Source organism: Ambystoma mexicanum, chromosome 3p (assembly GCF_040938575.1).
Source record: "Ambystoma mexicanum isolate Mex_15411 chromosome 3p, UKY_AmexF1_1, whole genome shotgun sequence".
In the NCBI taxonomy this organism is placed as follows: domain Eukaryota; kingdom Metazoa; phylum Chordata; class Amphibia; order Caudata; family Ambystomatidae; genus Ambystoma; species Ambystoma mexicanum.
Window position 1 is genome coordinate 367,199,135 of NC_090925.1, and position 12,384 is coordinate 367,211,518.

Here is a 12,384-nt window from a genome sequence, read left to right on the forward strand (position 1 = left end):
AGAGAGCTTTGGGCAACCACGCCCAACGGTTTGGATCTTCTTTAAGGTTGGATCGGTTCTGGTCACAGGTTGACTTCTCTTTTCCTCTGGTTATGGTATCTTGTTCGATAGTTATGTTCCAGTTTTTCTGCGGACCCGGTGGGACTCTTTCCAATTCCAAGGAACTTTGGCGATGGCCCTCTTGGGACTCTTTCCAATTCCAAGGAACTTTGGCGATGGCCCTCTATGTTTCCACGTGGAGGGCCTAGGGTTGTGCCCAGTCAAGGGAGATGAGGCTCGCTCGTAAGAGCGGGGTGCTCCATCAATGTGCGAGTCGGTTGTCTTTCTAGCTAGTGTTCTTCTTTCCAAGTAGTCTGTTGGACGGTCCTTGTTTGTTTTACCTTCCTTTGGCTCACAGTCTGCAAGATCATATCCCAAGGATCTTAGTTTGTTTTTTGCCTTAGAAAGAAGTGACTTAGTTGAGTCCAACTGTATAAGAAGGTAGACGCTGACCATTCTTCTTTTGTCTACGAATTCCACTATCGTGATCTCCTCTGATGGTAAAGCTTTTAGTGCTGGAACCAGGTGAAGGATTTTTAGGATGGTTTTTCTGTTAAGAATAAAGGAGGAGTCTTCTTTCCAGATACTTTTCTGGGTGAAGGTGCGGGTCTTGGTGGACCTGATTGATCGTCTTAAAAGTTCTTTTTTAGCTAGAAAGCTAGAAGTTTGTTGCTTTTTTTCTGGGTACGGTCACGCGCCAGGGGCTTCTGGGCCCTCTAGAGTTGGAGTTCCTTTGTTGTCTTGGTGTAGCTGCAGTTCTAGGTGTGTGATAAGGTTTGGCCGTTCATTTCATGATCGGCTCTCTCAATGGGGAGCGCTTTTCCCTGTAACGACTTCTGTGAACTCTAGAATGCCAGTGGGTTGAGTTTTCAGTTTGTCGTTCGTACTTTGATTTATGAGAATCTCCTCTCGTTGGTGGGTCCCTGTGGGCAGCGCCGTGCTTAGACGTAGACCGCAAAGGGAGCTTATCCGATTTCTTCGCCGGAGGGTATTGAGACATTCTTGAGTCTTTGTTTTTGGCCAAGAGGTTTTGTTTCTTCTCTTCCAATGTTAGAAAGATTGGACTGATTTTCTCTGATTTATTATTTCTTGTTTTTGTTTGAACTCGTTGTCGTCTTTACTTTGAGAGGGGGGTTGACTGTCCTCCCTTCTTTTTCTTTTTTGTGGTGGGTTCCGATCGTCCTCCTCCCAGTCCTCCCAGGTTTCAGTCTCATTCAGGGCTCCTGCCATCAGCTCACTTTCTGTTATTGATAAGCTGGTGTCATCCGCAACTTGGTTGCCCTTGTTTGTCACTCAAGAGGCCTTTGGTTGTGGAAGGAGGATAGGGTCATTAAGTTTTGTCTCAAAAGGTAAACGAGATTGTTTTAGTGAGGATGCCGGGCTGTCATCACTTATTTTTGTACAGGCTTATTCGTCGTCGCCTTGGGTGGCCAACTCTGTTTGACGCTGTCATTTTGGATGGATTGATCAGAGGACCAAGTGGCACATCCATTTTTCAGTTGGGATTTAGACACATTTTTCAAGTTGATTTTCTTCAAGTTGGTTGAGGGTGGTAACAAGATCGTACAATTCCGAGATGCCGCCTTTTCCTTTGGTGCCGATGGCATCGAGCTTAAGGCTACCACCTCAATTGTTTTCCCTGTATTCCTGTCGGGCAGGTTGCTTTTTGTTTGATTGGGGCAAGCTGTCGAGGTGTCTTTTGGTAAAGTTCCTGTAAATTGGAAGGTTTTGATGGACAGTTCTTCTGTTTGAGTGAACTTCGAGCACTTTGAAGCAGAGGCTGGGTTTGCCGTTGTAAAGAGGCTTCACCCCTGAGTGGGTTGCTTGTTTCTTTTGCAGTGATGTAGCCTTCTATGAAGGCTAGGCGCGTTTGCATAAGAGCAATTAGAGTTACTTGGTCTTTGGCTGTGTCATTTAGTGCTTCGTACAGCTTGGTGAAAGGAGCTAATGTGATGGTCAAGGATGACATGATGGCGAAGGGGTCTGTTTGTTTCCTTGGTGGCGAAGTGATAGACAGGTCTAGGACGGGTCTGCAAACTGGCGTTGGGTCGGCAGCGCTTGTTCCTATTGAAGACCGGTTTGAACTACTGGTTTTCTTGCCGGTCAAGGTCAAGGTCCTGACTGGTTGAGTTTGGAAGATCTTGGCCCGAGAGTTCTGTTCCGTTAAGACTCTTCTTTGGGGTTACCGAGCCTCTTGGCCCTAAGCTTTCAGCTTTCTTGTTTGAAGGCGATTCACGGTTGATTTGTACATGAGCAATGGTGGTTTTAATTGCAATCGGTGTAGGTTTGGGTTTCGGTACGTTCAAGGTTGTTCCGTGGTCCGACTGTATTTCCCCTTTTAAATGCCATCTTTTCAGAAACGCTATTTTGCGCAAAGAATCATTTTCACTTTCTTGGGTTAGGTCTAGGTGGGTTCCTTCTAGAAGTTCAGCATCCGATATCTCCGTTTTGTCGTCCCCCTGGGGTTGTTTTTTTCTCATCACAAAGAAGTCAACTATGGATCCCATCGCTGGAGTTTTTTGGGCCTGGGAAAGACGCCCTGTTGTTTTCTCTTTTATTGATAATTTTTTACTGAGTTGCTGCTTGGTGAACTTGGAACAGGGCTTTGTGTTGTTTTGTGGCTGATGCTTCGTGTTTCTAGCCACCAAAGGGATGTGGCGACTTGCAACGACAGTTTCTGTCGGCGTCTAATGTGACTCAGAGAAATTTAGTCTTTGGGGGATGGTCTGAGATTTGAGAACCTCCCCCGAAGCTTCCTGCTCGTCTTCAGAGAACTCTATTGTGGAGTATGAGCAGTCCTCGGTTACTCGGCGAGTAACGCTGGTGTTTAGAGGATTGGAAAGGTCTTCATTTTTTTTTCCTTTCTCGGCTTGATGTATTTCAGCTTTGGTTTCTTCTTTATTGTGAGGGTCGGTTAGTTTAGCCGACGAAACTGTAATGACCAGAGGTGTGAGCAAAGTGGGCTTTTTTTTCGGGGTGACACCAGCAAGGTGCCCCCATTGTGCCGCTGGGACCTTTAATGGCTCCCGGTCCTGATTTTCCAGAGAGCCATTGGCCAGTTCTTGGCGTTGTTTCAAAATAATATGCCCACAGTCATCAGGGCCATTTGTTGAATCAGACTGTATCTCTAAGTCTGAACTTCCCTCGATATTCAACACGGGCTGCGTCGGCAGTGAGGGAATCCCGACCGAACCGCCGCTCCGCCCCTTGTCTTCCTGCTCACTCTCGGCTGTACGCGCTTTGTCTGCCGTGAGACCCGTCACCTCCGCGACGGGCTCCCGGCCGACGACAGCGCCCAAACCGAGAGGAGGGAGGCTCGGCGTCCGGGCGGGCGAACCTCGCGGATCCAGGAGGGATGATGCCGACTCCCCGTTCTCACACTCGCCTGAAGCCGCTCCCTCACCGACTGTGTTACAGGCGTCAGGGTAAGTTGTTGGGTTTGCCACGGGTGAATCCTGGGAGACGGTGGGGCCCAGTGTGTTGTTTGCTGTCGAGAGGGGGTGATGGGGTGAGGTATTTTTTGCCATCGGAGGATTGTGTTTGGCGGGGTCAGACGCCACCGCTGTCGTTGTGGGTTGGTCACTCCACTCACTGGGGCTAAACTTGTCCAACGGCGTTGCCGCTTGATGGACTACTGGAGAAGCTTCCTCCAAACTGGTGGCGACTTCCATACAGTCCAGTTGGTGTTTACTGGCCGCCGACAACTCTGTGGTTTTCGTTAGGTCAAAGTTTGGATACATTTTATTTGACTTGCTGGAAGGTGCTTTTCTTGCACGGCACATCGGCTTCAAGGGGCTCTGCCGCTCCAGGCCGCTATCTTCACTCTGAGTCCGTTGACTCCGAAGCCAGTGCCCCTCAGCACTTGTTTCGCCGGCCGGAATCTCAGGCAGACCGTGGAGCGGCCGTGGACTGCCGTAGACTGCGAGCACCTCAGCGAGCAGCTCCGCGGCCGCTCCGCGGCTGAAATGGGTTTAAAAAGGCTGTGTTGATCACTCCTCCCACCACAGCAATGGGAAACAGACTGGATCAGGCTGGGAAGCAAATAGAGACTGCCGTGGTGCCGTAGACTGCGAAGCAGGCACACAATGCAAAATTGGGGTGTGGGTTGGAGAACACACCTCTTCAACGTTCAACCGGCAAAACGGTTCTATGTGATATTACTGCATTTAAAAGACAGAACCCAAAAAAGAGCAATTTTTCTTGCCAGTTTTTGTGTTGGGTTTTGAATGCGGCAATATGACATCCCCCCACCCTCCAAAGATGAATCTGGTCCCCACACAGACCCCTCCCCCCAATTGCTGCTGCCGTTGGGACCAGATTCCAAATAGCCCAGGTACAAGGGACAAGGCTGCCCCCGACACCTAAGAAGCATCAGGCATCTAAGGTCTCCATAAAGGGTACATGGAACCCCAGTGCCAACAGGAGATAAAAAGGACCTCCACTTCTTGTAGCTATACCAGTGCCAGAGCTTGCACCTACAGCAGGGTTTACTCTCTTAGGTGAACGCCCTGGGGACCTGTAGTTGCAGGGCCACTTGACTCAGGAGCCCTCCGTGAGCTACACAATCTTCTGGCAGAAGAGGGTGCCCTTCAGGCAAGAAATCTGCCTTGGTCAGTGTCCAATGCTGGAAGGCCTGAGGAAAAGGTTTGCTTCCCAGTCTAAAGGGTTAGTCCCTGAAAAACACATAATCTTCTGGGAGGATGGGGTCTTTATAGTGAGCCTGAGCCTGATGCCTACAAGAAATTGGTGATGTACAAAGCTTACCAGTCCTTCCTGCTCCAGTTAGCTCATGAGGAGCCTCTGGATGGGCACCTTCGAGTGAAGAAGATGAAAGAGAGGTTGACTCTTCACGCTTATTAGCCCAAGATGGGAATACTTATAGTGGGCTACTGAAAGTCTTGCCACACTTACCAAACATTAGACAAGGTGGGTTGTATGTTTTAAGTGCCCTTTTGCCCACTTCCATTAGTTGGGGTTCCCTTTGAGAGGGTGACCGTACGTCCTCAGAAGGCAGATTCATGTGGTGGTTGACCATGCCACCAGGTATCCTGAGTTACCCTAGGAGAATTGGCACTGCCAGAGTCTCTCCTTGGTATATTTATCAGGGTAGACTTCTCCAAAGAGGTTATCTCTGCCAGGGGATACATCATCATGTCTAAGAACATGCAAGCTATGTGGATAGGAATGCGGGGTATTCTACAAATTATGCACTGCATGCCTTCTTCAAACCAAGGGTTTAGGTGAAAGATTCATCAAAACCTTGAAGAGGATAATGAGTGCTCTAGAAGAGCCCCCAAATAGGAAGTATGTTCTCCTCTTACCATGCCTTCTTTTGCCAAAAGAGAAGTACCTCAGCACGGACTTGGAGTATACCCTTTGAGCAGCTCTATCTCTACTCTATGGGATGTCCCTTAGCCTTAGCCAGAAAAGGTTGGGCAGCCTCCCCCTTAGTCAAACCTTAAATGTGCTTGAATATGTCCTGGGCCTCAGGAAAAGAATGGGCAGGATGATGGGTGAGGCAAAGAAAAATCTGCAAGCAAGCTAGGCTCTGATGAAAGAAATCCTCATTGTGGAGCCTACCGAGCCCAGAGCTTTGAAGGACAAATAGACAGACCCCTACAAAGTTGTCTCCCAACTTGGGGGAATCAATTACCTAGTTGATTTGTGAATTCCATAGGAGGCTCCCAGAGTCTTGCACATCAACAGTTGCATTAGTGTGGACTTTATAACGTTTAATGCAGTCACCACGACTGATGCACACAACGTACCAAGACCTGATGAGCTCGTTGACAAACTAGGTGCTGCTAAGTTTCTAGGCATCTTTGGTCTCACTTCAGTGTACTGGCAAATGGCCTTAGGAGACAGCACCAAGGAGAAAAAAGCATTCTCCATCCCAGAAGGTTTTATCAATTCAGGTTCATGCGTTTTGTACCCAAGATTTCAACTGCCACTTTTCAGTGGTTTTGAGAATGTGTGTGTCACCTGCCTGGAGGCCATAGCTGTCTTCAATGACTTCTCTTTGCTACACAACTCTGTTTTTTTCTAATGGGTGCTATTCATTTTCAAATTTAGTCATGTTTTGGTTGCCTGTTGCATACTTTTTACACTCTTGCAGAGACAAATTATTTGTACTTGTACAATTTAATTTACACTCTAATTATAAAAACAGTTGGACTCACTTTCGGGGTTCCCTGTAATTTGATGGCCAGGACCCATTACGTTTACACTTTAACGCAATGGGTCCCTGCCGCTGCGTGGTGCAAATGTAAAAGGCAGAAGACGGCGTACAAGCGTGCATATAACCTTGTGCCCTTCACATTTTCAATCCAGAGTGCAAAATGAGTAAACGCTGCCTGGCATGTCAGGCAGCGTTTACTATTGATTGTGAGCGCAAGCATGTTGGACAGCGTTTATTTGTAATTGTAAATGCTGGCTGCCATACAAGCATGCTGCTGCAGCTGGCGATATTGCTGTTGTCAGGCAGATGTGTAAGGTCAAGACATGAAGATCCGAACCCTGGAGGAACACAGCATAGACCTCAGATGATCTCAGAGGGAACCACAGGTGAAGGCAAGGCATAGAAGTAGCATCCATTTTGCTTTGAACTGAAGGAAGAGCAATATCTACTCTAGCCTGGCTCAAAGGTCATGGGTAGAAAAAACTGTGCCAAGGCATGGCACAGAGTCTCCATGCGGGGAGGACAGTTTGAGGGTGACACTAAATGGTTCAGCCAGTCAGTTAATGGTCCAGCAATAACCACACCGGTCCTATGGAAGGATGTGGTGCTCAAACTTAAAGAATCAAGTGACACCAGTGATTTCAAAAGTCAGCAAAAAGGTGGTGAACCGACTGTAAACACTGAATCAAGGGGGTGGGGGGAACAGCTCTGCACAGGGCTTCTTCTGGCCACAAGCAGAGCACAACTTCACTTTCTGATTTCGCAGAATTGGAGAGATAGTGCAGCAGTGGTTTTGCCATTGTGTCTTGTAATATGGCAGCCAGTCCCAGCGTTTGAAAAAGTGCTAGTGCAGAGTGTCAGTTTACATGCCAAAATCGAGGGAGGAGGTTGGCTCAAACAAAGAAATCATACACACTCATGCGCCAATCAAACATTGCTATTCAACATCTACAACTTTCACGGGCAATGGCACAGCAAACCCAGAAGATCTAAATTCCAGACGGATCTCTGAAATACAATCACCAGGCTAACCCACTTAAGCCTCTTTGTGGGTTCATCCTCTTTCAGACTCTCTCTCTGCGGTTCCACAACGTCATCCACCTGACCATGGCCAAAGAACAAATAACTGCACAACCACTCATTGTATATGTTCTGACAGCCGTATTTCACCCACATTTTTCAGTTCCGTTGTTTTAACATTCATTGCTCTCGCTGAATGTATGGTTAAAAAGGTAATACTTCTTTGATAAATGTTGGTTTCTGAGTTAGTATTGTTTGCCTATGTACAGATGACATCATACCTTGTCTGATGTATTTTTCAACTGCCTTAATTTTGTCCTTGGGATGATAACCAGTGGTTAACACATTATTCTGGGTGGCTGCAATACACACGCCATTTCCTTTCATGGATACCTGAGAGCATAATGAAGTTCATTATCTTGATGTACATGTGTCATTGTCTTGATTCAGAATTAGTTTTGTTAAGTCCCTTCCTAGTTGACAGATGTATGATATATTCAGTAGCTCTAGCTGCACGTTTCTTTACCTGGTTCCAGTGGCAGCTTCTGCTGAAGGCTGGTGGAGAGCATCATTTTCTTTTTATTTGTTATACTCTTTATGCACTCGTTTTACAAATATTCACCAAGAATTTACAATTAAGAAACATTCAATCTAACAACGTAACACTAGAATTGATGTATACAGTAGCATCAAATATGTGAACAACTTAACATATCCTAGGCGCAGAACAATAGGAAAACCAAAACTGTAATGTTGTCAGCTTCAAAACATAACTACCATAATTGTAAATTTATGAAAGCGCAAAATACAAGAGAGACAGATGAAAAGAAAAGAAAACAGCAAAACACACATTTACACCGACACAAAAATAAGCATACACATTTTCTGAACACAGTGGTAGGTTATACTTTCCAAAAACATGAGCTATTCATGCAATTAAAGAATAACATGATGTGACTGTCAGGTGTGACAGCAGGTGCTATGAAATCTTTCTTTGAAATGTTTGTTAGGTAAGTAAGGTAAAAGTACTTTAAGTTTTGATTAATCTATCTTTCTTTTAGACAGAATACAATATGGAGATTTTAAGTGATGCCCGCATACATTTAGAGAGAGAACTATGCATTGAAAAACTGTTAAACCTTTTTGGGGCATATGATTTGATCAAAAAGTTAGGGGATCTCACATTTCCTTTTGAATAATATGCGGGTGTGGTAGAGTTGAGTTAACCTCTACCAAGTCCACTAGTTCCCACTCTGTTGACTTATATAAGGGAAAGGTTACTTTTAACGCTAACATTCAATCATGAAGCAGTGAGGCCACTGTTTCCCTCAAAACTGTCATACCAATATCCTCCATTTTGAACCCAATCATATCTCACACGTTGACGTCAAGGTGTTATGCATGCTATGTCTTGCTTATTGGTCTGGCTATTAAAGTTTGGCTTTATCTTTCCCTGAACACATCTCTTGCTCGGTGCAGTGTGCATTGGATGTCCATCCACTCCAAGGCGGGCTTTCTTGCATTATATTTAATTACTATGTATTCAGCCTCTTGAAATGTTTTATACAACAGCATACCCATCAAAGGCTGGGTGAATGTGCCTAGAAATGGGATTCTTCATAGGGCATGATATAAATTCCTTACCAGCTCTATATCCCTAACATGCTTCTTTTCCACCCTTTGCCTTTTCCCTTCTGTCTTGCATACTTTTTGTGTTTATTTCAATTTGTCCCATTTGTCCAATTACTTACACTGCCTCAGGTTGGCTCCCAACTTCCCTTTGTGTCTGGTTTTGCTCAGAGCGCACGCAGAGGCGATTGTAAAGGTGGAGTTCTTCCTGAATAGAAATCGAGGGAGTGGAAGGAAAGGAATGCAGGAAGAATTTGTGGAGAGTGACATGTCAACTGGACGCTTTCTAACCATCAGCAAAGACGGCATTCTCAATTACTGGAGCGAAGATTTCAAACTGCTGCGGACTGTGCACGTACGTAATGTGCACTGGTTATTTCGGTTTTTGGCCAATTAAGCAGCTGTATTATTCAGAGAGATCAGTAGCGCCCATATTCTGAGGATAATTTTTTTGTCGCACGTGAGGTGATGCGCTGGGAAGCCCAATTCACAAAAGGCATCTGAAAGAGCACATCTGCCCTTTGCCTCCTCTTTTGCACATTTGCCCAAATAAGGGGGCATTTCAGGGTATTTAAAAGCGCATCTCGAATTCACAATGAAAATGCCCTAAAACGAGTGTCACCCCTTCCCCCACTCCTTTTGGAACAAGTGCAGGGAGAGTTTGCGATCATGATCATTTCTAACCCTGCTTTTATTTGTTAGCGTGAGCCAGTCTCAGTGAAATGCGGTGAAGCAACTCCATGGTTAGTGGGAGCCTGTCGTACATTAGTGTCTGGAGCTCGCTCCCAGCATTAATGTATGCAAGGGCACTCCACAGCGCATATTAGAGTCCAGCCCCTCCATGGTTAGTGGGAGCCTGTCGTACATTAGTGTCTGGAGCTTGCTCCCAGCATTAATGTATGCAAGGGCGCTCCGCAGCGCATGTTTGCGCTAGAGTCCAGCCCCTCCGTGGTTAGTGGGAGCCTGTCGTACATTAGTGTCTGGAGCTCGCTGCCAGCATTAATGTATGCAAGGGCGCTCCACAGCGCGTATTTGCGCTAGAGTCCAGCCCCTGCGTTGTTAGTGGGAGCCTGTCGTACATTAGTGTCTGGAGCTTGGTTAGTGGGAGCCTGTCGTACATTAGTGTCTGGAGCTTGCTCCCAGCACTAGTGTATGAAAGGGCGCTCCACAGCACATATTAGAGTCCAGCCCCTCCATGGTTAGTGGGAGCCTGTCGTACATTAGTGTCTGGAGCTCGCTCCCAGCATTAATGTATGCAAGGGCACTCCACAGCGCATATTAGAGTCCAGCCCCTCCATGGTTAGTGGGAGCCTGTCGTACATTAGTGTCTGGAGCTCGCTGCCAGCATTAATGTATGCAAGGGCGCTCCACAGCGCATGTTTGCGCTAGAGTCCAGCCCCTCCGTGGTTAGTGGGAGCCTGTCGTACATTAGTGTCTGGAGCTCGCTGCCAGCATTAATGTATGCAAGGGCGCTCCACAGCGCGTATTTGCGCTAGAGTCCAGCCCCTGCGTTGTTAGTGGGAGCCTGTCGTACATTAGTGTCTGGAGCTTGGTTAGTGGGAGCCTGTCGTACATTAGTGTCTGGAGCTTGCTCCCAGCACTAGTGTATGAAAGGGCGCTCCACAGCACATATTAGAGTCCAGCCCCTCCATGGTTAGTGGGAGCCTGTCGTACATTAGTGTCTGGAGCTCGCTCCCAGCATTAATGTATGCAAGGGCACTCCACAGCGCATATTAGAGTCCAGCCCCTCCATGGTTAGTGGGAGCCTGTCGTACATTAGTGTCTGGAGCTCGCTGCCAGCATTAATGTATGCAAGGGCGCTCCACAGCGCATATTTGCGCTAGAGTCCAGCCCCTGCGTTGTTAGTGGGAGCCTGTCGTACATTAGTGTCTGGAGCTTGCTCCCAGCACTAGTGTATGCAAGGGCGCTCCACAGCGCATGTTTGCGCTAGAGTCCAGCCCCTCCGTGGGTAGTGGGAGCCTGTCGTACATTAGTGTCTGGAGCTCGCTGCCAGCATTAATGTATGCAAGGGCGCTCCACAGCGCGTATTTGCGCTAGAGTCCAGCCCCTGCGTTGTTAGTGGGAGCCTGTCGTACATTAGTGTCTGGAGCTTGGTTAGTGGGAGCCTGTCGTACATTAGTGTCTGGAGCTTGCTCCCAGCACTAGTGTATGCAAGGGCGCTCCACAGCACATATTTGCGCTACAGTCCAGCCTCTCCAGAAATGCTCAGGTCACCTTTGAGAATAAGGTGACCAGAGCATTTTTCAAAGCAGCACAAAGGAAAGGAGCGCATTCTCTGCGCTCTTTTCATTCACAATGCTTTTCAAGAATCTAACCCATCTGTCTCTGGATGTGTATCTGCCCTAGATCTACCTCCCGCTATCTTTAAATCTTTGCCCATCCATTAATCTTTGCGTTCTTGGATCCAGTCAGTTTGTACAATATGCTGCCTTGTTTCTCCATCTCATCATAATTTGCAGGAATGATCCCCAGCAACATGTATTCTGTGCTACAATGTTTATTGATAGAGTTACATCTGTATTCATTTGAATGCTTAAAATGGGATCTATTGCAGTAGGAACATTGCCGGAAATAGGTCTTTGAATTGATGCAGTGCTGTTTTCATGTTCCCTTTATGTTCCCTATTGTGCCATGGACTGTCACGGATACTCTCTTCTGTAACCCGCAGCTTGACCAGACTAAAAAACGCCATTCTCGGCAGATGTGGGTGATGGACATGGTGGGCCTCTTTAATCTGAACCTGCTGGCCGTAGCCTCAGTTGATCGGGACATCGGTACGTACATGCTGTGGTGATGTTGGAATTTCGCTGTACCTGACTGAAAAGAAATGTATTATTTTCAGTGTTACAGTTGTACTAATGAACGTTTAATTGGAATGGATGTTCAGTGCAAATCTGATTGGTAGAGATTGGAAGACAAGATCTCTTAGATTGAAATAAAACATCTTCTGACAAATAAATATCCCCACTTCATGCACCCTATTCTATTGCTGTTGAAACATTCTTTCTAAGTAAGACTTTGCAAGGCCACTTTTAGAAACACTAAGTGCTTGGAAAGATGTAGCATAAAGGTAGCACTGAAACACTGTGTAAAGAAATCGCTCCAATGAAATAGCACTTCTTTCTAATAGTTTATATTTCTTTAAAGACTACTCAATTGGTTTTAGTTCCTGAAAAAAATCAAATACCTTGCATGAAGGATATTAATGCAAGTGGGGCATCGGTGGTTCCATTTAAAAGAGATGCATTTCAGGGACAGGAATGACCCTGTCATGCAAGGGATTGTCTTTATTTTCTGCACATTACAAGACACATCCCATTTCTGAAAAGGGGATGTACTTTGAAATGTGCAGAAATGGCCTCTGATTTCTACAGATGCGCAAAGGTGTTGAATGAGAGGATTGGAATGTTCACTTAAATGATGCACATACTGAAGTGTGCTTTGAGAATAGGTCAGGCATAAAATAAGCATTTTCGCATAGCATTTTGCTATGCAAT

At 46.3% G+C, this 12,384-nt stretch overlaps 1 protein-coding gene across 1 annotated transcript in view; it reads left to right on the forward strand.

Moving 5' to 3' along the window:
- Positions 1-11,867, forward strand: part of EFCAB8 (EF-hand calcium binding domain 8) — a 54,270-nt gene extending 42,403 nt beyond the window's left edge. The window contains exons 3-4 of the mRNA XM_069651031.1: positions 9,038-9,221; positions 11,556-11,867. Coding sequence (XP_069507132.1) covers positions 9,038-9,221; positions 11,556-11,681 — 310 coding nt within the window. The 3' untranslated portion in view covers positions 11,682-11,867. The remainder of the gene's footprint in view (positions 1-9,037; positions 9,222-11,555) is intronic.
- The last annotated feature ends 517 nt before the right edge of the window (positions 11,868-12,384 follow it).